The 22,005-nt window shown below is 40.7% G+C and overlaps 1 protein-coding gene across 50 annotated transcripts in view; it reads right to left on the bottom strand.

Moving 5' to 3' along the window:
* Positions 1-22,005, bottom strand: part of RIMS1 (regulating synaptic membrane exocytosis 1) — a 228,609-nt gene that overhangs the window by 96,583 nt on the left and 110,021 nt on the right. For 46 of the 50 annotated variants that reach the window (XM_079970358.1, XM_079970354.1, XM_079970353.1 and 43 more), the window contains 7 exons: positions 15,688-15,744; positions 11,981-12,048; positions 11,413-11,523; positions 10,259-10,358; positions 7,974-8,097; positions 4,657-4,703; positions 2,992-3,104 (listed from right to left, as the gene is read on the bottom strand). In XM_079970358.1, coding sequence (XP_079826484.1) covers positions 2,992-3,104; positions 4,657-4,703; positions 7,974-8,097; positions 10,259-10,358; positions 11,413-11,523; positions 11,981-12,048; positions 15,688-15,744 — 620 coding nt within the window. The remainder of the gene's footprint in view (positions 1-2,991; positions 3,105-4,656; positions 4,704-7,973; positions 8,098-10,258; positions 10,359-11,412; positions 11,524-11,980; positions 12,049-15,687; positions 15,745-22,005) is intronic. The other 4 variants (XM_079970341.1, XM_079970366.1, XM_079970322.1 and 1 more) reach the window with 1 other exon arrangement.

Consider the following 22,005-nt stretch of genomic DNA (forward strand, 5'->3'; position numbering starts at 1 on the left):
AATATGTTTGGGACACGCTGAGAAGGACACATCAGAGAGATGCAGGTTCTTCAGCGTTGCTGTATTTTGAAAAGCTGACCAACCTGAGGCTTGCGCCTGATGGAGATGTACAAGCGCACCTGACGGAAATGAAATATCTGCGTCAACAGATGGTGGAACGCAATTTCCGTCTGGATGAGGAAGTGTTTTGCTTCATGGTGATAAACAGCCTTATTCGGACTTACAAAACCGTTGCCAGTCAGCTGGGGTCCCTCCCAGCGAATCAGTTGACTTCGGAGAGGGTCTATGCAGTTGTGCTGAATGAACAGGACAGGCTTGCTGCCCTGGAGGTCAAGGACAGGGGGAGACAAGAACGGAGTTCTGACACCCCCACTGCTACTGCTACGGGAGAAAATGCTGTAGCTTTGAACGTTGTCCGATGTTTCAATTGTGGGCAGACTGGGCATCTTCAGTGGAACTGTAAGAAGCCACGTCAGAACAAAGGTGCCAAGGGAAGCTCCACGAAGTCTGAGGCGTCAGGCAGAAGTCATGCCAAGTCACAGGCGAAGCCTGCAAAGGTTATGATGTCCCTCAAAGGAACCATGCCAGAAGTGGGGAACGCTTTTGTCATTGACACGGGCGCCACGGTTCACATGACCCATCACAGAGAGCTATTTTCGTCGTTTAAGAAGCAAAGCTTCGTTGTACAACAAGCCAACGGTCAAGAGCTAGAAGCCACCGGAATTGGGACTGTGTATCTTGAAAGTCTGAACTTGACTATAAACAATGTTTATTTGGTTCCAGAGTTGAAGTACAATCTGCTCAGCATTTCGCAGATTGCCAAGAAGGGACTAAAACTGTCCTATGATGATGAATGCTGCGAGATCTACAAAGATGGAGAGCTGTATCTTTCTGCCAAAGAGAAAGATGGACTGTATTTGCTGACTTTTGATCAAAGTGATTACATGAAATGTAATTCTAACATGATCTCTTTTGCAGGTGTAGTCAAGAAGAATGCCAAGCAGGTCACCTCGAGGGTCGACAGGGCATTTCAGCGGGTGTATGCTGATGTGATAGGTCCTCTAGCACCATCTAGAGGCAATGCAAAGTATTACCTAATATGTGTTGATTCTTTCACAGGTTTTGTCTGGATTTATCTTTTGGAGAGACCAAAAGACGCCTTAGAAAGGTTTAAAGAGTTTTGTGACAAGGTTAAAAATATGCATGATGCTGACATAGATTGTCTTTGCACAGATGAGAAACCAATTTTTCTCTTACAGGATTTCCAGAGGTTCCTGAAGAAGAAAGGGATAAGACACAAAATTGCAGCTTCCGAAGAAGCTTGGAAGAGATGTGTCTGTGTTAGGGTGAACAAAGAATTGCAAAAGGGAATGGAAGCGCAATTGCTTAGTTCACATCTGCCACATGAGTACTGGGCTGAGTCGCTAATGTCGTATTGTTATACGTGGTTGAGAAAGTTTTCAAAAGAGTTGGGAAGTTCTCCTTTTGAGAAACTGTTCCATAGAAAACCTTCTGTTGCCCATTTCAAGGTTTTTGGGTCTCATGTGAGGACAGAAGCTCCGGGTGGAGTAAAGAATGCCAGAGGCATTTTTGTGGGTTATGAAAAGGGTCTCTACAGAGTAATTTTGTCTAAATCTGGTCAGGTGATTCTCACAAAATTCCTAGAGAGTGCTCCTGAACAGGAGAGAGTGATTGTTCACACATTTCCCACAGGGGATGATGATGATTCAGATGATGATGATGATATTGATTTTATTGAATTCAGTAGTACAGATGATGACAGCGATAGCTCAGACAGCTCAGTTGTCACAGTCATTGAGAGGAAACCTCACATAATGACTAGACCCTCAGAAGAGGAGGATGAACCACTGATTAAGCTTAGTACTGGTTCTCCAGAGAGTTCAGAGGCTGAACCAGAAAGCAGAGAAGAGCAGCACTTCTTACGTAGGTCTGAAAGAGCAACGAAGGGTGTACCACCCAAGAGGTATTCAAAAGAGTTTGCCAACTTAGCTATTGCATGTGTTGCTGTTGTAAACGACCAAGGTCAGATTGAAGCTGTGTCTGAGTCAGAGACAAAGGCACAACAGAGAGTTGCTAACCAAGGTAATGCAGATGCACTCATTCCTTGGAAGTCACACAACCAGAGAGGTACATTGGTAAAACCAGTGGCGGGTAGTTCCAAGGGTGGAACTGAAACAACAGGGGAATGTTATACATATAACAACTGTTTGTTTTCTTCTCTGGATCAGGCATTGCACGCTGCACGCATTGATTCTTTAGGGGGAGTATGTTACCATAAAGAAGCAATGCAGAAGAAAGAAGCAGCAGCTAAGCTAGCTGCTGGAGGCTGGAAAGCCAGACAGGATGTTTGTGACTGTTACCATGGCAATAAAGGGGCAGTCCATTCTCCGTATTGAGCACCGGATGTGAGCTCAGTGTGTGTCATATGATCTGTACAGGATGTACATGGGTGGAGTTTTGAGTTTCTCTCTGTTGTTCAAAGAGTGCAGACATCTTTGTATGTATGGCTGCTAAAGACAGAAATAAAGACATGTAAATACACTTCTGTCTGTCTGATTCCCCTCCCTGGGGATATGCAGGGAGGAGGAGAAGCAGTGGTGTGTTTTTCTCACAGTCTGGGAAAAATCGCCGATACGGACCTCATCTGTTTTCCTGCCGGGAGTCGCGGGAGGGAGGTCAAAAGGAATTCAGCCGGTGCCTGGAGACTGGCACATTCGTCTGACCGAGGCAGAATCCCAACAAGCTTATGCATACATCTATGTCATCACTGGATGATCTAGTGATGAACATTCATACAAAAGCATTGCTTCCAAAATGTCAATAAAAACATTTTCTGCATACATTTTAGGCTGCACAGACATCAAATAAAAAACAAAAAGGAAAGGCTAAAATTTTCACTGACATTTCCCTCCTAATCTGCTCAGTTTTGTAACCTATATGTGCTGCCGGTGAACACCATTTTGTACTTACAGAGAGCTGCCCAGGCAGGACCTGTGGAGCATCTTTTAGGGCTCCAGGACTAGTAGGGGAAATAACAGAAATTGACGGCCGTTCCATTTTTTGAGATTCAAATGAACTAGAACCTGTAAGGATTGGGGGGGGGGGGGGAGAATGTGAGGGGAAGAGACAACAGTTTGATGTAAGATACACCAAAAACAATGTCATTACTGCTGCTGCTTTTAACATGTAGCATTGCACACACTGAACCAACTACTCTGAGATGCCAAAACCAATGGGTTGACTATTCTACATGAGAAAGAAGATTCTCTTTCAAAATAAATGAGGGGAGGGTGACAAAAGGGTCTTCGCCAAAATAACAACAGCAATGATGGTGATGGTAAAAGAAACAAAGTACCTTCCCTTTGTAGCCCATTTTCCATAGCTGCACATTTATTTATTTTCAAATCTTTATAGAAAGGAAAATGATAGAAAAATTGAGGAGCAGGAAAGGGAAGGGGGGGAAAATAAAAATTCTGATAAATGATGGATTTTCAGCAAAACATTTGATTTTGAGCAGATGCAAACACAAAATAAGAAAACTGATAGCCTTTCCACTTGGTCAATCAAGTAATAATCCTGAGGCTATTTTCAATGTCAATATTCCATCCAATATCAAGGGGACAGATAATCTCGCTACAGGGGAGAATATACTCGGTACAGTATAGTAATAAAAAAAGAGTAAGAATGGGCAAGACATTCTTTGCTAAAACTTGGAGAGTAATATAGGCGTCAAAGATTTTAAAATAAATTTAAATTCATTTTAAAATAAATTTAAATTCATTTTAAAATAAATAAATTTTAAAATTTTAAAATAAATAAATTTTAAAATTTTAAAATAAATAAATTTTAAAATTTTAAAATAAATAAATTTTAAAATTTTAAAATAAATAAATTTTTAAATAAAAGGTTTTCAAAATGTAAGTTGCCTTGGGGGTCATTTTTTTCGGCCAAAATTTGCCTCATAAATAATTTTATAAATAAATAAGATGTGGGAGGGAGTACTGTTGTCACCATTTGTTAATCAGAAATAAAGTTGGCAGTGGAATGCTAAAGGTGTTCAGAGAATAATATCACTAAGAGTGATATTCAGCTAAGTTGTACTCTGAGCAAACTTACTGAACTTGATGGGATGAGAACTAACATTGGATATCACCCTAAATTTCACAAATATTCCTGTGCAATATGATTGTGCAACTATATACCACACAACAGATGCTGAATGTTCTTCAGTTTTTGCAACTGAAACACAACCTAGAGGGAAAGTTAATACACATTTGCAATTCAGGGAAATGATGGCACAGGAAGACCCTAAGTTACGTTTCTCACGGAAAAACTCTTTTTTGTCAAAGCTTCATTTTGATGTGGAATTTTACCACACCACAGAAGAAACGATCTAGCTAGTTTCTTGTCTAAACTGGAAGTGAATTCAAACCATCCGTTCAGGTGGTGACATTTGAGAGTTCTCACCATTGAAAGTGTAGGCATATCAGCACCAACGTTTTGTGGACTGAACCCAGTGGTATCAAAAGTAGTTTTAGACAAAGATTGTGCTTACAGACTGCATAATGCTGCATATATTCCTCTAAATTATTTTATTTCATTCGAAGCATAAGCAAGAACAAAGGAAATACTCACTAGATTCTAGTGGAGGATGAGAAGTCTCGGGAATCCTTGGAATGTCACTAAAAGAGGTATAGAAAAATTAGAAAAACCTGAACAACTTCTCTACAAAACAAATACATGGACTAATTTTAGAGGGAGGTAATTACTTAATTTTCAACAATAATTACCCTCAGATTTTCACTCATGGTCCTGAAAAATCCCTCACTTACAGGTCTTTGATACATCTTTGTTAGATATATTGTTGTTTTTACTTTTCTCTCATAGCGCTATGCCGAAACCTATCCTCTGTTTTTTTGCAAAAGAGGCTTCATCTTCCTTCTTCATTTCCAGGAAGCTTTAGAATGTCTTTCAATTTTCTTTAGAATTTGATGGCACAGGGCTGAGAGAGATGAGGGCACTGTGTGTGTTTCTTTCCATTACACATTTCTCTAGTAGCCTGCAGCCTCCCTGGGTGCCTGTATTTCCTGATCTGAGAAAGCTCTACAGGGAGTGATACTTTATAACAACATCATCTAGGCTTTAGCTGAAGAGTGGGAAACCCCTGGGATTGGAGCACTTGCTGATTTTGTTTCAGCAAAAAAATCCATTAAAAACAACAACCTCCCTGCACTATTATATTTAAAAGTGAAAAGATCACATTTAACAACAAAAACAACAATATATCAGGAGCAATGTATGCAGTCTCTTGCAGGAAAGCCCAGCTGAGATTTTCTTAAGTTACAGACACCTAGGAAGGCTGAAAATTCCAGCACCAGAGAGATGATTTGTAGAATGAAACTTTGGCAACCTCAAAAGTAAGGTAAGTATAACAAAATCCCGCACCCCATTCATGAAACTTTTCCCTCCTCCTTCCTAATTTCCAAACGCGATTCCTTTTTTTCCATTAGTAAAGCTGGGATTTATAATAGAACTTGATGATCCTAAGGGACACAGCACTAATGTACATTTGGTTTTGACAATGATTACAACACAGGCAGCAACTTCAATATGAACACACTATCAGGTTACTATTGCAGTTGGATGTTCCACAATATTTGTAAAATCACACAACAAAGGGAAACATGTTGGAGAACAGAAGGGTGACAGCTATCTACAGCTAGTGATTCTGACTTCCCCCTTTTTGAAAACGACACAAATTGTGTAACTCACTAGAAGTTTTTATACACGCGTCTCAAGGAGTTTGCTGAATGAAGCCTATGAAAAAAACTTACAATAACAAAGAAAAAAACCAAGAAAATATGGAAAAGGTAAAAAATAATAATAAAGGTAATAATAATACATGGAATAATAACGCATGGAATAATAACACATGGAAATACAATACACATGAAAACTGATATATCCCTAAATAGGGCTGCAATTCTAAACACCCTTGAACTCAGTAGGATTTACTTCTGAATGGGCATTGTACAGCAGATGTGGAGAACATTTAGCCCTCTAGATGTTGAACTACAACTCCTATCTGCCTCAGGAAGCCTAACCAATGGTAAGCGATGGTGGGAGCTGTAGTTCAGCAGTATCTGGAGGGCCAAAGGTTTCCCGCCTCTGATGTATAGCATCATGTTACAGATTTACATGCAGTTCTTATACATTAGCCACTGAAACAGCAAAACATGCTTCCTATTAGTGGCTCTCAGTCCAAAAAGATTTTGTTCGCCCTTGAGCAGTTTTGATTGTATATCACAAGAATTTTTACCTTCATCCACAAATTTTAGTTTTACATTTGGGTGGGGATTTACCATAATTTTATGCTGGGGATTCACCAGAATCTATAAAGCCCCTGGCAGCATGAGATTTTGCTAGTCCTTGCCAGGGGTCTTAGGCATAGCATGTGTGGATGATATTGAGATATGGTACATAGAGACTTGTTCAATAGCTTTAAGCTGCATGATATGGGCAAGCCACTTTCGGCCTTGATTATTCTCACACATAAACAAAGAATCATTGTGGGTTGCACAGAATCCAGGGAACTGTTGTCTGTGCCACAGTAATGCCACAGAAACCCAACCCTCCACTTTTATATAAATAAACATGACACATAAATAAATGTAACATGTAAGAAGAAATTAATCCAAAGTAGTGTGGGAAACGGTAATTTTTTTTTGCCATGTCTGACCTCGTGGCTGCAATATTTATGTGATTACACGGATTTAGCAAAATCTGAAGGAGAATGGTGTGACACCTGTGGAACCTGTGTCCAATAATTATTAAAAATCCCAAACCCTATCCCTCCCCCTTATATTTATAGTTTTAGCTACAACTCCTAAAACTACGCACATCCCTGCCCAACCTCTATACAGAGCAATGTGGTTTTCTCAAGAGGTCAATCCACTTAACAGTGGTTGCACACCTTCAGTCCTTTTCCGTTTTATTTATTCTTAAAATAACTTTGTGCATATATTATGGCAACAATAGCCCTCTTCCGGCATTCCTAATGTAGAGGAAAGAAGACATCCGGTGAGGATAAGCATGCAAGCTGTGCCCCTCTTCCATCACTAATCTTATCACCTTCCAGCTCGTGAAAGCAGACAAGCTGCAAAATGAAGCCTTATGCATTCATGGAAAATCAGGATTCTAAAATGAGTGTTGGGGGATGGGAGTTCATGAATACAAAAGGCTCCTCTACCAAACATTTGCCTTCCACAAACTAAAAGGAGATTGAAATGGTGACATGGGTTGGGGCAGTGGCGTCACAGCGGGGGTGGGGGTGGTACACCCCAGGTTCCATGTCTGCGGGGGTGACAAGAAGTCACCCCGCGGGGGCTCTCGGCAGTGCGAGCAGCCATCATGCTGCTGCAGCTGCATGTGGAGAATCCTCTGTTCACGGCTGTAGCCACAAGCATGTGACGTCACATGCATGTGCTGTACATAGCGGTTTGCCGGATGGCTGCAGCAGCGACGGAGGGATCCCGGCACCATCTGTACAGTGGCTGAGCGGCACCAGCTGCAAACCGCTACACAGCGCATGTGTGACCTCGCTACGTACGGCGCATGCATCGTACATAGTGACGCCCGCCCCAGGTGTCACAACACCTTTCTTCACTCCTGGGTTGGGGGAGCCCTCCAAGTTAACCCATCTCCTTTACTTTCTACTGAGAAATGTCTGAAAAGTGTGTGTGTGTGTGTGTGTGTGAGAGAGAGAGAGAGAGAGAGAGAGAGAGAGAGAGAGAAGATTGAGAGGGGGAATGTACAGTGTGTGTGTGTGTGTGTGCATAGACTGAGTCACACAGAGAAACGCTTACATAGTTATGACCAGGGGGGGGGGGTGGCGGAGTCAAGATTCCACATGTAACATTGTGCATTTACAAAATGAGTGATTCGAACCTTACCCAATAGGCCTTGAAACAATAATTTCAACTTGAGGTTCTGATTTTGATTCTAAAATAATGTTGTATACTTCTTCGTTTGTAGCTCCGGGAAGCGGTTTGCCATTCCATTCTAGAACTTCATCACCTTGAATGTAAACACAAGGGAGGTTTCCTCTACTGTCTTTCATATCACTTTGCACAAACACACACCATTACAAAAAAAAAAAAAGATAGCTTTCTTTTCCAGGCTTACAGATGGCCAGTTTATTGAATATTCATCCTGATAAATTTGCAGAAAGCTTGTGTAGAAGTTATACAGTGCCTGCTCTTTATTTAGCATCCATTCTGATTTGTTTATTCACAGTCTATACATATGAAGGCAGCCCTGTTTAGGGAAGTTTTTAATGACTGATGTTTTAATGTATTTTTAATCTTTTGTTGGAAGCTGCCCAGAGTGGCTGGGGAAACCCAGCCAGATGGAAGGGGTATAAATATTTATTATTATTATTATTATTATTATTATTAATAATAATAATCAACACCCACTATTTATTGAGCATTCATCCTGTTTAGTTGCAATAAGATTATATGACTTCCCATCAATTGAACATTATCTCATTTTTTCTAGTGCATTTTCTCATCACTTTCCCTATCATAAAATGCCTGGCTCTTTATTAAGTGCGTTTGTTGTGCCAGAGCACTTTAATCCATTTTAATTGTGCAAAACTAAATTTGTGACAGAATCCATCTTCTGTGTATGCTAGTGACCTCTTTGTATGCTGGCAGACAGGAGATGCATTGCAGGGGGTTGGATTAAATGACCTTTGGGGTTTTTTCTGACTCTACAATTCCACGATTCTATGAGAAGCACCCTTCTGGCCAATGCATGTAGACAGAAGTAAGCTCCTCCAAGTGGCCAATCAAACACCAACACTTTCTTCAGGGGTTTCAATGTTCAAAGAGGCTGCTCAAAGAGTCCTAGCTCTTTTTCATGCCAAGCAGACTGCTGTTTGACGATCCTCACGTCAAAGCTTAGTTCAGTTCATTTTGTATGCAGTGTACTCTGCTAACACCTTGAATACAAGCACAATCGCAGAAACACAGAAATGTAGAGTTAGAAGGGACCTTGAGGATCACCTAGTCCAACTTCTTGCAGTGCAGGAATCTTTCACCCAACCTGGGGCTCGAACCCTGAGATTAAGAGTCTCATCTGCTACCAACTGAGCTATCTATATGGAAATAAAATCCACAGATCCAAAAAATTTGCAAAGCCCCCAATTTTCATCACTTCCTGTCATTTTCTATAAGGAGTCCTTTACTGCACCGAAGATGATTTCCTTCTGTATTCCGAAGTTTCTGTCCGCCTAACACAGAATGGGGAGTCCAGGCACTGGCACAGCTCTGGCCCCCAAGCAGTTCTGCAGAAGCACTGCATGTATTCATATATTTTCAGACTTCCATGTTCACTTAAGCAGAGGGCATCAAGCATGCAATCTAAAGGTGCTTCTTCTCATGGGGATCAGTGCACTCAACTGGGTGGATTCATTTAGGGCCCATTTTTGCTCACCTAAGCAATTTGATAATAATGTCAACACTTAATATTTAAATGCTATTTTAAAAATTAAACATGTTATTAAATGTTTAATGCATACATAAGGAAGTCCTTCCAATTCTTTCTATAAATATAATGCTTTTTTAAATTTTCACCATATATAAATAGCTGCTTCTAAGGGCAACCTGCACACTATTACAGACAGTAAAGATAGTGATTGTCAATATATTGCTACCATCACATTAGACTGAAATGTTTTATTGCAAACTTTAAATTGGGGTAGGGAACCTCACGTCTGGAGATGAAATGCAGCACTCTAGGCCTCTCCGTCTGGGCCTTGGGACTCTCCCTATGCCCTGCTCCCTCCCCAGGACTCAAGCCCTGTCCTCACACCATGCCCCGCAGTGAGCCCACTCCACACTCCCCATGAGAGCTGCTGCTTGGCTGAAACATGTCCCCTAACTATCATAATGCCTAGATGAAGGTGGGGGAGTGGTGTGTGTTGTCTGTAGATGTAAGAACCTCTGACTTTTGCATGACGGGGAGGTAGCCCACTGTACATAGTATGTAAGGGTCAAATCTGATGCTCTGCCTGCTTTGGCCCCTGCCCCCACCCAGCTCTGGCCCCCAGAAGGTTTATGGGGAAATGTGGTCCTGAAAAAGTTCTGCGTTCCTGCTGTAAATGCAGCACAAAACACAACAGTAGTGCTGTTTTCGCAACATCAAAAAATAATAATTCAGTGGCTTGAGTTACCTGCTCTTAGATGTCCCACCACATCAGCCAAGCTACCTTTCTTTACTTTGGTAATGAAGGCACCAAGTCGTCCTAAATCAGTCATTTTTCCTCCTACAACCTGAGTGAGTGGGGGGAAAGTGTCAGTTTTCAGAATACAGTGGATTACATTTGAAGGAATGCAATGAAAAACTATTTAATCCAATAGACACCTGCAATTTACCTATCACGACTTGCTGACCAGAATGTTTACACACAAGTTCAAAGTTAAAACAGTCCTTGCTGAAGTGATATTTTATGTAATGCTCAGAGGCCTTATACATGCAAAACTATATTTCTATAAGTTCTCATATTCATATTAATACTTAAACAGATTCTAGGTCAAAACACAGATTATGAATGTTAGGAAAGCCTGCTGGACCAGGCCAATGGCTCATGCTAATCCACCATCCTGTTCTCACAGTGGCCAAACAGATGCCTGTGAAAAAACAGCAAGCAGGAACCTTCTCCCCTCCTGTGGTTTCCAGCAACTGGTATTCAAAAACATTGCTACTTCCAACTGTGTCCTGCTTGTGGGAATCACATACATTCCTGATTGGGCCCCTGTGGGAACAGAATGCAGGACTAATGTGCCCTTCCGTCTGATCTAGTAGGATGATAATCTTATGATTATTATTTTCCACTTCCCATTAAACTCTAATTAAAGGTTATGGCCAGCTTGAACCTGCTCAGTCCATGGCTATTTGAACTGGCAACCTAATATGCATTCACTGTTCTTAATGAAGGGAGATGTTCCCCTATTTGGAAAGGAGTTTGGAATTCATCGGTCTATATTAGGAATTCACAGGGAGGAAGAGAAAGGTCAGAAAGGCTGCTGAGCTAATGTATGCCTATCTGCAAATTATATCTATGTCAGGCCCCTGCCTCAGACATTAAAGGAGCAGAAATGCCAAATATATTTCTATGGCTCATGATTCTATTTTCATACTTGGGAAGGTGCGGACTGGCTCACAGCATCCTTTTCCTCTTTTCCTACCACAAGGTCCAAAAACCAAAGATAAGATTAGTACCCTGAGGAGGAGACACCACCCATCACTTAGTTCTCTCGCTGAGGCCACAGCCAACCTTTAAAATATATTGGAATGAATTTACAGCCTAACCTCCACAGTACTTACTTTGAGTCCCAGCAATGCACCTGACTCTTTTGGCATAGTTGTTCTCTTGTTGAGAATAACACGACCAATTAGGCGATCTCCTTCTTTAGATGGTTGCCACGTTACAGGATGCTATTAAAAATAAGCAAACAAGGAGAAGCAAATTCCTGTTTATGCATACAAATCAAGTCTGTAAGCCACAGTCTTTTCCCCGATGTAATAAAGGTGTTGGGCATCTATTTTTATAGTTATCAATGGACCGCATGTTGCCTATGCTGGTTATTTAAACTGTTTGCTGTCTCCAGCATAGTACTTAGAACGGTAGGCACACTTACGATCCAAGACAAAGTACACAACTCCTTATGGTTTAGCATACCATTTTTCTATTAAGTTTATTCATTGGATGAAGGAGTAGATTTTCTACAAAAATATCCTACCTATTAAAGATGTTTTGTGATTATTCATAAAAACAACTCACAGTCTTTTTTCACATCATCATGTTAAGAACCAACCAACGCCATAATGATAATAAAAAAAATAATCGTTTATTTTAATTTAATCCAATAGACCAATTTGGCATATTTCTTACCGAGCTAATAGGAGATGTCTCCCTACTGTGCCACGTGGCAGGATCAAGCCAGTAATAATCCAAATCACCTGGAATATATAGGAAAGGAAAGAAATGAAATATGTATTCTGAAGGAAATGCATTAACTGTATTATGAGTTGAACTGAATTTAGTGTTTGAATTTAGAAATAATAATAATAATAATAATAATAATAATAATAATATACAATTCCCTATTCAACTGCAGATCTTGCATGATGATTGAGTTTATGTTTTGGCTGAGTTTATAATTTGTTAAGACTGTTTCTATATTACAGTGTTTCAAGATGCTGATGTTGCTAGCATATAAAAATACAAGGAGATTGGCCACATTCAGATGACATCCTAAATCAAGTCTGAGGAACCTATGGCTCTCTAGGTGTTGTTGGACTTCTCTCATCACTCTCATCAGACCCAGCTGGCATGGCCCATGGTCAGGAACAATGGGAGTTGTAGCTCAACAACATATAGAAGACTATAGCTTCCCCATACGTGTGCTAAATCATAGTTTAGCAATACCAGACTGAGCCAAGTCTTCCTACCCAGGGGTGGATGCTCTCATTCTCTCCTTCAGCACAGGCACAAGGAGGAAATCTGAAGCTTCTGCTACACTTTCAGATTAACCAGAGTTTAGTGGGTCATCCAAATCCTAAACTATGATTAATGTTAACTGTGGTTTGATAAAACAAGCCAGCTTCATAATCCATGCTTTGAAGCTGGCTTGTTTCAAACAATCCATGCTTACGATTAACCAGTTTGTTGGGTTTAAGCTACAGTTAAGTGAAACCAAAATCTTCCTCACAGTCATATCAGAGAAAGATGAGCCCATGACCCAATATAACTCATTTCATCAAGCAGAACTGGGCTATTTATTCTGGCCTATCTAGCTCCATTCTGATAGATTTCTTCTAGATTTCAGGTACCATATTTCCTGTAACCTGAGATGATTTCAGTGGAGGTGCCTAGGGTTGAACCTTGGACCCCTCTACATATAAAACAACACACACTATTTGCATGCTATAAACACAAGCTTGATTGTGTCAACCCCACAATTTCCAACTGCAGTAAATTTTGAGCAGCTGCTTGCTTGCTCCAGGCCCCATATGGCCTACTTGTGTACATTTGCAAATACATAGGACTGTACTTCAGGCTAAAGTTAGCTGCAGATAGTTCCTATTTAAATCAATAGCACTTAAATGATGGCTAACTTGTGTTACTGATTTCAATGGAACTCAAGTTCAGCTAACTTCAGCTGGATCCAACTCAGAAATATCACACCATCATAATCAATTTCCAGTAAAACTGCTCTCAACATCTCACTATTTGGGGGAGACAGAAGCAACCAAAGCTACAACAAGTGACATACACATAGCTGTGCTAGTAAGCAATTGATAGTAGTTAAAATTAATTTGTGTGGTGTGTAGTAGTATATATACACAATATTAATTTGAATAATGGAGGCAAAACTGGAAATGTACTTGAGATGACACACAAGTAAAAGGGGTAGACAGAAAAGATGAATGAATTACATGATGTGAAGTAATGGAGAGAGATGTATATGCTTCTGTGTTATGCAATGATGACCAACAAATGAATTATAATAATCAATTCGCAGAGTTGCAGTTTAGAATACCGATCAGGATTCTGTACAAGAAGATGCAATTCTCTGCACACTTACCTAATAAGTCTAATTGAAATTAGCAGAACTTACTTCTGAGTAAACATGCACAGGATTGCACTGTTAGCCACTCTGCTATTGTTGATTATCAACTAATGCAAACTGTGCAGACTCTGCTTTACCTCTGCCATGAATTCATTAGTTAGTCTAAAGCAGCTCATTCATTATCTCTTATCCCCAGCCCCACCCAAACCTGTAATAGGGGGCTAATAATGTCAAACTACTTTACGGAGCTGTAATACAGATGATGAAGAGGATAACAACAACAACCAGCAGCATCAGCATCAATGGCACATTTATTTGTCATTGGGATATATATATATATATATATATATATATATATATATATATATGCTCAGTACAAGTACATAGCCAACCCTTATGTTAAACCAAAGTTTAATATTACAAGAGTAAGCCTACCCTTCCCCAATCTGCTTTTGATGCACCTGCTTTAATTTTTAGATTAACCACGGTTTCGTATGTCATCATAGATTGGCCATTTTAATTTTAACTATGGTTTGCTTGAAACAAGCCAACTCCAAACAATGCATTATGAAACTAATAATCCAAGGCATCCAGATGCCAGCTGAGAACAAGATGCTGGTCCAGATGGGCCATTGGCATCATGCTGCAAGCTCTTCTTATGTTCTTAATCAAACCACAGTTAACATTAGCCATAGTTTAGGGAGCTTTCTTGCTAGGGTTGTTGCTGAACTTGCAGAATCTTTCCTAAAGTTCCTCTCCTTTTTGACATGCTAGATCAAATTATGGCTATGCATATTTATTTAGTTTTAACATTTATCATCTGTTCTTCACCAGATAGTCCCAGGGCAGAACAAAACCACACCTTCATTCAAACGAAGTACAGTAAATAAAATTAAAAAACAACAAACCATATTATATATACAATTACTTTTAAAATTATAATAAAAAGAATCAGAAAAAAAATACTGAAACAAACTAGATACTATCATGGCCAAGTGACTCATCACACTTCTCATCCCCTCCCAAAAGGCTGTGCAAAGAGCTGCATTTTCACTTGTCATGAAAATGTTAGTGTAGTATCAGTACCAGACACACCTCAAAGGATTCTAGAAGTAGGGAGCCACCACAGAGAAGGCCATCTCATGCACCCCACCCTACAAACTTCGGCTAACAGTGGGATCATGGGCAGGTCCTCCCCCTCTGAACTTAGTGCAAGGGCATGTGAATATGGAAGGAGGTGTGTGCAAGTATGTAGTTGTGCAAAGCCAGCATACTCATCATAGCAAATCTGGTGCCATAAACTGGCATACTTGGGCACATGTTGTGGTAGAGCTCACCACATGAATCCTGCCCTGCATTCCCCCCAACTGTAGGCATCACCAGTTAGCGCCTCCCTGTTGCCAATGAGGGAGAGGCATCAGCTGACAGCCCACTCAAATATGTTGTCAACCTTGCCTCAAGGATGAAGCCTGAATATATAGGGAACAAGAGTATGGTTGCAACTGACAGGAAGCAACATACAAGAAGGAGCACTGGCACAAATTCACATTCAGGCACAGATTTCTCCCTCTGAAGAGCAAACAATATACCTTCTCTCATTGTTATTTGTGCCATTTCACTTCAGACATATTAAATGGAGTCCCTAATTCTTAATGACAATGATACTTTAACAGCAGCATTCAAGAATGTGTACTCTATTATACAATTTCTCTCTCACAAACATGCTCAGACACTTTATCTTTCACAACATTATTTTTATGGCAAACATGATATTGCTAACCAAAGTTGGTTGGTCTAGAATTTGTTGATTGCTTTCTCTCCTTAGCTTCCCTGTGTTCAGTTTGCTATATAAAGTGCCAAAAAATGAATACGGTACATTCAAGATTAGAGTCATGAATACCTAAAACTGAAATGCAATGCTTTCAACTGGGAACATTGTATTTAAAAATAAATAAATCCAAAAGCATACTATATGATAATACACAGGCTGCATTATTGCAATTTGAAGGCTATGAAATTTACTAACCACAACACGACTCAGGAGACGCAGGGCACACCAACTCTCTTCTGCCAAACAGATTAGCTAAAAATAATATATCTGAATGATTATATGTTCCCTGACCATCAAAACCTCTGAAATCTGATTACTTTCTCGAACGTGCAATATTGTTTATGGCTAAATGAGATTTACCCTGTCCAGAATTACATTTACAGACAGGTTATTTTAAAATAAAATTTTAAAAAATCTAAACACATATTTATGGTTGAAAAGGTCAGCTTATATTTTAAAAACACAGTTATATACTTAAAAATCAGGAATGGGTATTATGAAAGATAAAGGAACCCGCCCGCCCCCGAAAGAGCAAGAAAAATGGCTCTTTTTATCTCTTCCCCCCACCCTTATGCTTGTACTTCACCACCAGAAGAAACCTTTTCAAAACTCAGACTGATTGGCAATAATATTTTACAGTCATCTACAGCCTCCCATTCTGACAGTACTATTAGATTACCTGTCCCCGAATACACCGTATGGAGAAGAAACTGAAGGAAACCAGCAAACATAGCAGCTTCAGCTCAGAGCACCTAAACAAGCAGAACCGACTTCAAGCAGGTTGCTGAATTCCAGCCTGCGACTGTAGCAAAGCTGTAACCGCAACGGGCGGAGAGGGGGGGGGGGAGAGAGGAAACCCCCCTCCAAAAAACAAATCAGTACAAAGCCAGGTCTATAAGACAAGTCCCTGTAGTCCTTGTCTCCTGAGCCAATGCCAAATTATTCTGCAATGTCAAACACTCTACAACAGTGACACCAAACAAGGCCACAAGAGCCACAGCCATCAATACAAATCTCTGCAGTGTGGAGAGAGCATTGATTACTGCATTAATCTATACATGCTCAGTGCAATGCTAAAGAGCCTCTCTGGCTACGGAGAATCCTTAATGATTTTAGGAGACTCCACGAGACAGTCTGACGGGGGGGGTAGGGGAAACCCCCCAAACAAAACACCGCTCCCTGCCCACAGAGGTGGGAAAATAAATGTTTTATCTGCCAGTACTTGACACAGACAAATACTATTCGAAGCACAAGTATCAATGCAATCAGTAACAATGCGGCAGCCATTCTTCCTCTTTAGTACATTTAGACTGAGTTTTTGCTGTGCAATTTAAACACGGGCACAACACAAATTAAACCCGACCTACCCACCCTTAATTCACAGATAGGAGGCCACCACAGAAATGTGTGAGTTGGGTTAGAAAGAAGAGAAGCCCACCACCTGGCAAAGTTGTTCTTCAGGTTGCCTGATCCAAAGGCAAAAGCAGCTAAAGCTGGGCCAGAAGGCATATGTTTACTGGATGCTGCTCTCACCTGCTGACCGAGACAAGCCTTGGGCAACTGCCAAGGGGCACTCACAGAACATGGACCACTTCTTCCGGAAACTGGGGGCATTTCCATGGGCAGAAAGAAAGTGAGTCGAAAGAGGCAGATGGAGATTTTCTTAGCGCTGGCACAGGTCTCTTCCCTTTGCAGCAGTTTTGTCTCCCATGCAGATGGGGCAGGGAGAGACAAAATAATATTTGTAGTTGAATAAAGCAGTTGAATGTAGCAGTTCGAAAGCACGTCAAAGTGCAAGTAGATAAATAGGTACCACTCCGGTGGGAAGGTAAACGGCGTTTCCGTGCGCTGCTCTGGTTTCACTTAGTCATGCTGGCCACATGACCCAGAAAAACTGTCTGCGGACAAACGTTGGCTCCCTCGGCCAGGAAAGTGAGATGACCACGCAACCCCAGAGCTGTTTGCGACTGGACTTAATAATAATAATAATAATAATAATAATAATAATTTATTATTTATATCCCGCCCATCTGGCTGGGCCTTCCCAGCCACTCTGGGCGGCTTCCATAAAAACCAAAACCAAACTGTCAGGGGTCCTTTACTTTTACCTTTTATAACATCTTACAGATTTCTCAGTGATATACTGTACTATAGGTCAGCACTGTACTAACACAATGGTAGCGGTTAGTTGACACTACAAATATTTTAATGTACTACTTGTGCAAAGCGGGACAAGGTACAGGAAGGGGCTGCAAAACTATATGGAGAGCCCCACCCCAAGGCCATGACTTCCACTGACTTACGAGTAGACATCTGAGCCAGCAGCACTGTGAAATTACTACAAAATCTACCAGAAACCATGGAGCATTTGAAACACAAATCATTATCAACACCCTCAAATCAGCCCATCGTAAACTCCTAACAACTGAATGGCTAAAGCAGTTTAATTGATGCCTGAATGAAAATACTGCAATCAGGGTGGACATGGAACATAATATATTTTGGGTTCTGCATGTCTGTTAGGAACATTGTAGTATTAAAGGTAAAGGTAAAGGTACCCCTGCCCGTACGGGCCAGTCTTGACAGACTCTGGGGTTGTGCACCCATCTCACTCAAGAGGCCAGGGGCCAGCGCTGTCCGGAGACACTTCCGGGTCACGTGGCCAGCGTGACGAAGCTGCTCTGGCGAGCCAGAGCCGCACACGGAAACGCCGTTTACCTTCCCGCTGGTAAGCGGTCCCTATTTATCTACTTGCACCCGGAGGTGCTTTCGAACTGCTAGGTTGGCAGGCGCTGGGACGGAGCAGCGGGAGCGCACCCCGCCGCAGGGATTCGAACCGCCGACCTTTCGATCGGCAAGTCCTAGGCGCTGAGGCTTTAACCCACAGCGCCACCTGCGTCCCATTGTAGTATTAATGTTCATTAAAAAGAAAATTTAATAAACCAGATACCCTGAAAAATATAATCAAGGGTATTATTATTATTATTATTAATATTATTAATATTATTATTAGTTTGTATTTTTCTATGTATTTTACCTAACTCCAAATGATTCACACTCTGACCTGGGGGGTCATAGAGACAGGAGAAGGGCAGAGAGTAAGCTGACTGCACTAGGTCAAATTTCATTCCACAGAAGTGCTTTTATTCTTCTTTTGACCTGATTTGCCCCTATAGAAGACAAATGGCAGATTTTATATAATATTTAATACTTCTCTAATGTTGCCACAAGCAACACATCCTAATCCTCATCGCAATTTTCTAGGCCAAGCTACGATTAGGATTGTGATGACACAGATAAAGGAAATCTGGACAATATGGGTTAATGTTTTCATTTCTTCTCATAAAGCAAGCAGAGCAAAGGTTCTGAACATACCACCCATATCCTCATTACTGGAAGTGTGGTTACATAGTTTTGAGAGAGGTGATGGACCACATTAATTTTCTGTTGCTCCAGAGCAGGAAGTAGCTGACATGGTGCCCCCCAGATGTTACAGACTACAATTTCAATCAGTCTAACCAGCACAGCCAGTAACCAGGGATAATGGGAATTCCCATCAGTAACATCTGCAGGACACCCCCTTGGCCACCCCTGCTCTGGAAGGTTCAACCTCACCCAATGGGTTCTAAGTAGAATAAACAATATTTAGAGTCGGACACGACTAAACGACTAAACAATAAAAGAGTAAACATCAGGAAACACTCCTGGATGGTGCAAACTGTTTGACGGTGGAACGGATTGCCCCGGGTGGTGGTGGACCCTCCTTTGTTGGAAGTTTTTAAGCTGAAGCTGGAATTCCACCCTTTTGGGGATGCCACAGTAGTGGGGTTCCTTCCAAGTCTGTGGTTCTATGGCTGAGGCGATTAATAAAAGGCACATTGTGTTTCACTGCAAAAATATGGCTCCATCAACAGTTTCTGCTTTGTGACAGTTCCCCCAAGCACCTAAATGCAAATAAGTTTGTGTTCGCAGGTCTAAAGTGCTGCTTCCCTAACATCCTGTCTCTCACCACCACCTTACGGCCCTCATTGGTTTAGAGGATACATCCTGTACTGTGCTGAGCTTTGGAAGGACTAGTCACAACTTCCTTTTCCCAGATCTAGGAATATAGGGATTACACGGTGGTACTGGGAAGGCACAAGGTGGGTCTCAGAAGTATCTCTTTTCCTATCTCAACCAATGCTTCCTATTGGCTGCTCAAGGATAAATGTGTGACAAAGGGCAGAAGTTGATAACAAAGCAAGCCATCACTAGCATAACTTTTAAAATGTGCTTGATTAAGGTTTTGGTTTCTCTTTAATTATTATCCAGCAAAGTTCAAGAACAAAGGTCTAGCACTGGCTGTCAGTAAGATATGGCTACAGTTCTGTTCCAGTCTGTCAAGGGTATTTCAATATGATTTCGGTACTGTTGGTGCGGTAGATTTGACAACACATTGCTTCACTGGTGCCCCATTTCAGATCTGTGAGCGAAACCTAAATTGTGGCATCATAGTGACAAAGCAGAAATTGCTGAATTGCAACTTATTACCAAACTTAAAACCATTGAGAGACCTGGTCTGAAGAGAGACATTGGATTCTTATCTCATTATACATGATAAAGCTATCTTTAGCCATCTCACCCCTTGTTTTTTCCTGTAAGACCAATTGCAGTCGTTAACAGTCATCAACAGGTTTACCACACCTATCAGCCAATCACCCATTCCCACCACCCTTCTGAGTAATACCCCTCCCCATCCTCTCACTATATATAAGGGTCTGCTGACTTCTGTTTCAGTGTCTCTGAAGTAGTGTGCATGCACAGGAAAGCTCATACCAAGAACAAACTTAATTGGCTTCTAAGGTGCTACTGGAAGGAATTTTTTTGTTTTGTTTTGTTTCGAGTACGGCAGACCAACATGGCTACTTACCTGCAACTATTACTATACACAGTTCCTGATACAGCTACTCAAAGCATTGAAATATCAGCTAACACATTGGTTGCCAATGGGACACCATACCTCCACACTCCCTTAGTGGAAAGAAACCTCCTTTAGCTAACAGAGGAGGTTTTTTCAAGCCTAATTGTAGTGAGGGGTCAATTTAAGGTAGATTGCAGCTGGGGAGGAGAAAGCTGCAGGGTCCCTAGTCTTTTTTTCTGGTTGTCAAATATGCCCATGAGCCAAAAAAGGGTTATAACCCCCCACATGCCATGAATACTACTCTAAAATTAGGCCAACCTTGTGAAACATTGCAAATGCCTATTCCAGCCAGAGTTCTTGGTTCAGGAAAAACATTTAACTCACGAAGCTTTATCATCCACAAGATATATAAAACAAGCCCTTTCTTAATAGCATGAATGATAAGAGAGTTGAGGTATTCTCCCTATATGACTCTCTTACAGCGAATTTTTCAAATTCATACTGGTGAATAAAACTACACTCTATTTCCATATAAGTACAGAATCAGAAGACTTTAAAACTGCTCTTGGAAATTGCATATCAAAAACGTCTCTGGTACGATAAAGCTTTTATGAAATTTGGCAATGAATTAGCAGATGTTTCTGGAACTGTAGATAAAATATTCAGTAGCTAACTTAAGAAAATATTTATGGGAAATGACAGATGAAACTTATATTGCACAGACTCCATCTAGTGGCCAATTTAGCATCAGGTTTAGCAAAACTAGAGGATTAATTTGAACCAATTCATTCCTATTGTGCTTGTAAAATTACATATTTACATTAATTTAATTATTTCTAACACCAACTCCAAAAAGGAGTTCATATATCACATAAAAAATATCCAATAAAATCTGGTCTTTGCCCTAATTCTTTTTGCATTCCTACATATTCCAGCTCCACAATTCTATGTAGTACTGATGCCATTAAAAGAAAACAATTCCTGAGCTGCAGGAAAAATATATACCTCTTTTTATAGATTATTAAATCATTCTAAGCATGAAAAACATTTCACAACATTCTGATTTTCTACTTTTTTCAGTTCAAGAATTACTGATAACTTGTCAAGGTTCTGGTTGGCTTTTCCTCATAATGAACCATGGCATGCTCCAATCACACGGGTGAAGACATCTTGCTAGTCCCTCCTACAGCAAACCAGTGGGTGGGAGGTTTTTCACAAAAGGCAATGACGGAGCAATGATTTGGGAGAAATCAGACAATTAATGTGATTTAACTAACTAGTTATTTCAAGTGCTTATTGAAACGAAGAAAACAGGTCCAGAAATGGCTAAAAATGTGAAGCTTCAGGTTCACCTCACATGATGGGGCAATGCTTCTTGGCTAATTTTGCCTGTCCTACCCCTGTATGGTATGTTTGATATAATACATGACCCTGGTTTACAAGGGCAAGAAAAAATGTAAAGAAAGAAGCATGCATAAAACACCTATTACTTGGAAATGTTTTATACTTGAAAAACTAAAAATATCCTGCCACATTCTGCAATGCCCCTCCTCACCAACCACTCCTGTTATTATTATGTTTATATTCCACCTTTTCTGCCAGGAGAGCAACAT

Source organism: Podarcis cretensis, assembly GCF_951804945.1.
Source record: "Podarcis cretensis genome assembly, chromosome: 3".
NCBI classification, from domain to species: Eukaryota; Metazoa; Chordata; class Lepidosauria; order Squamata; family Lacertidae; genus Podarcis; species Podarcis cretensis.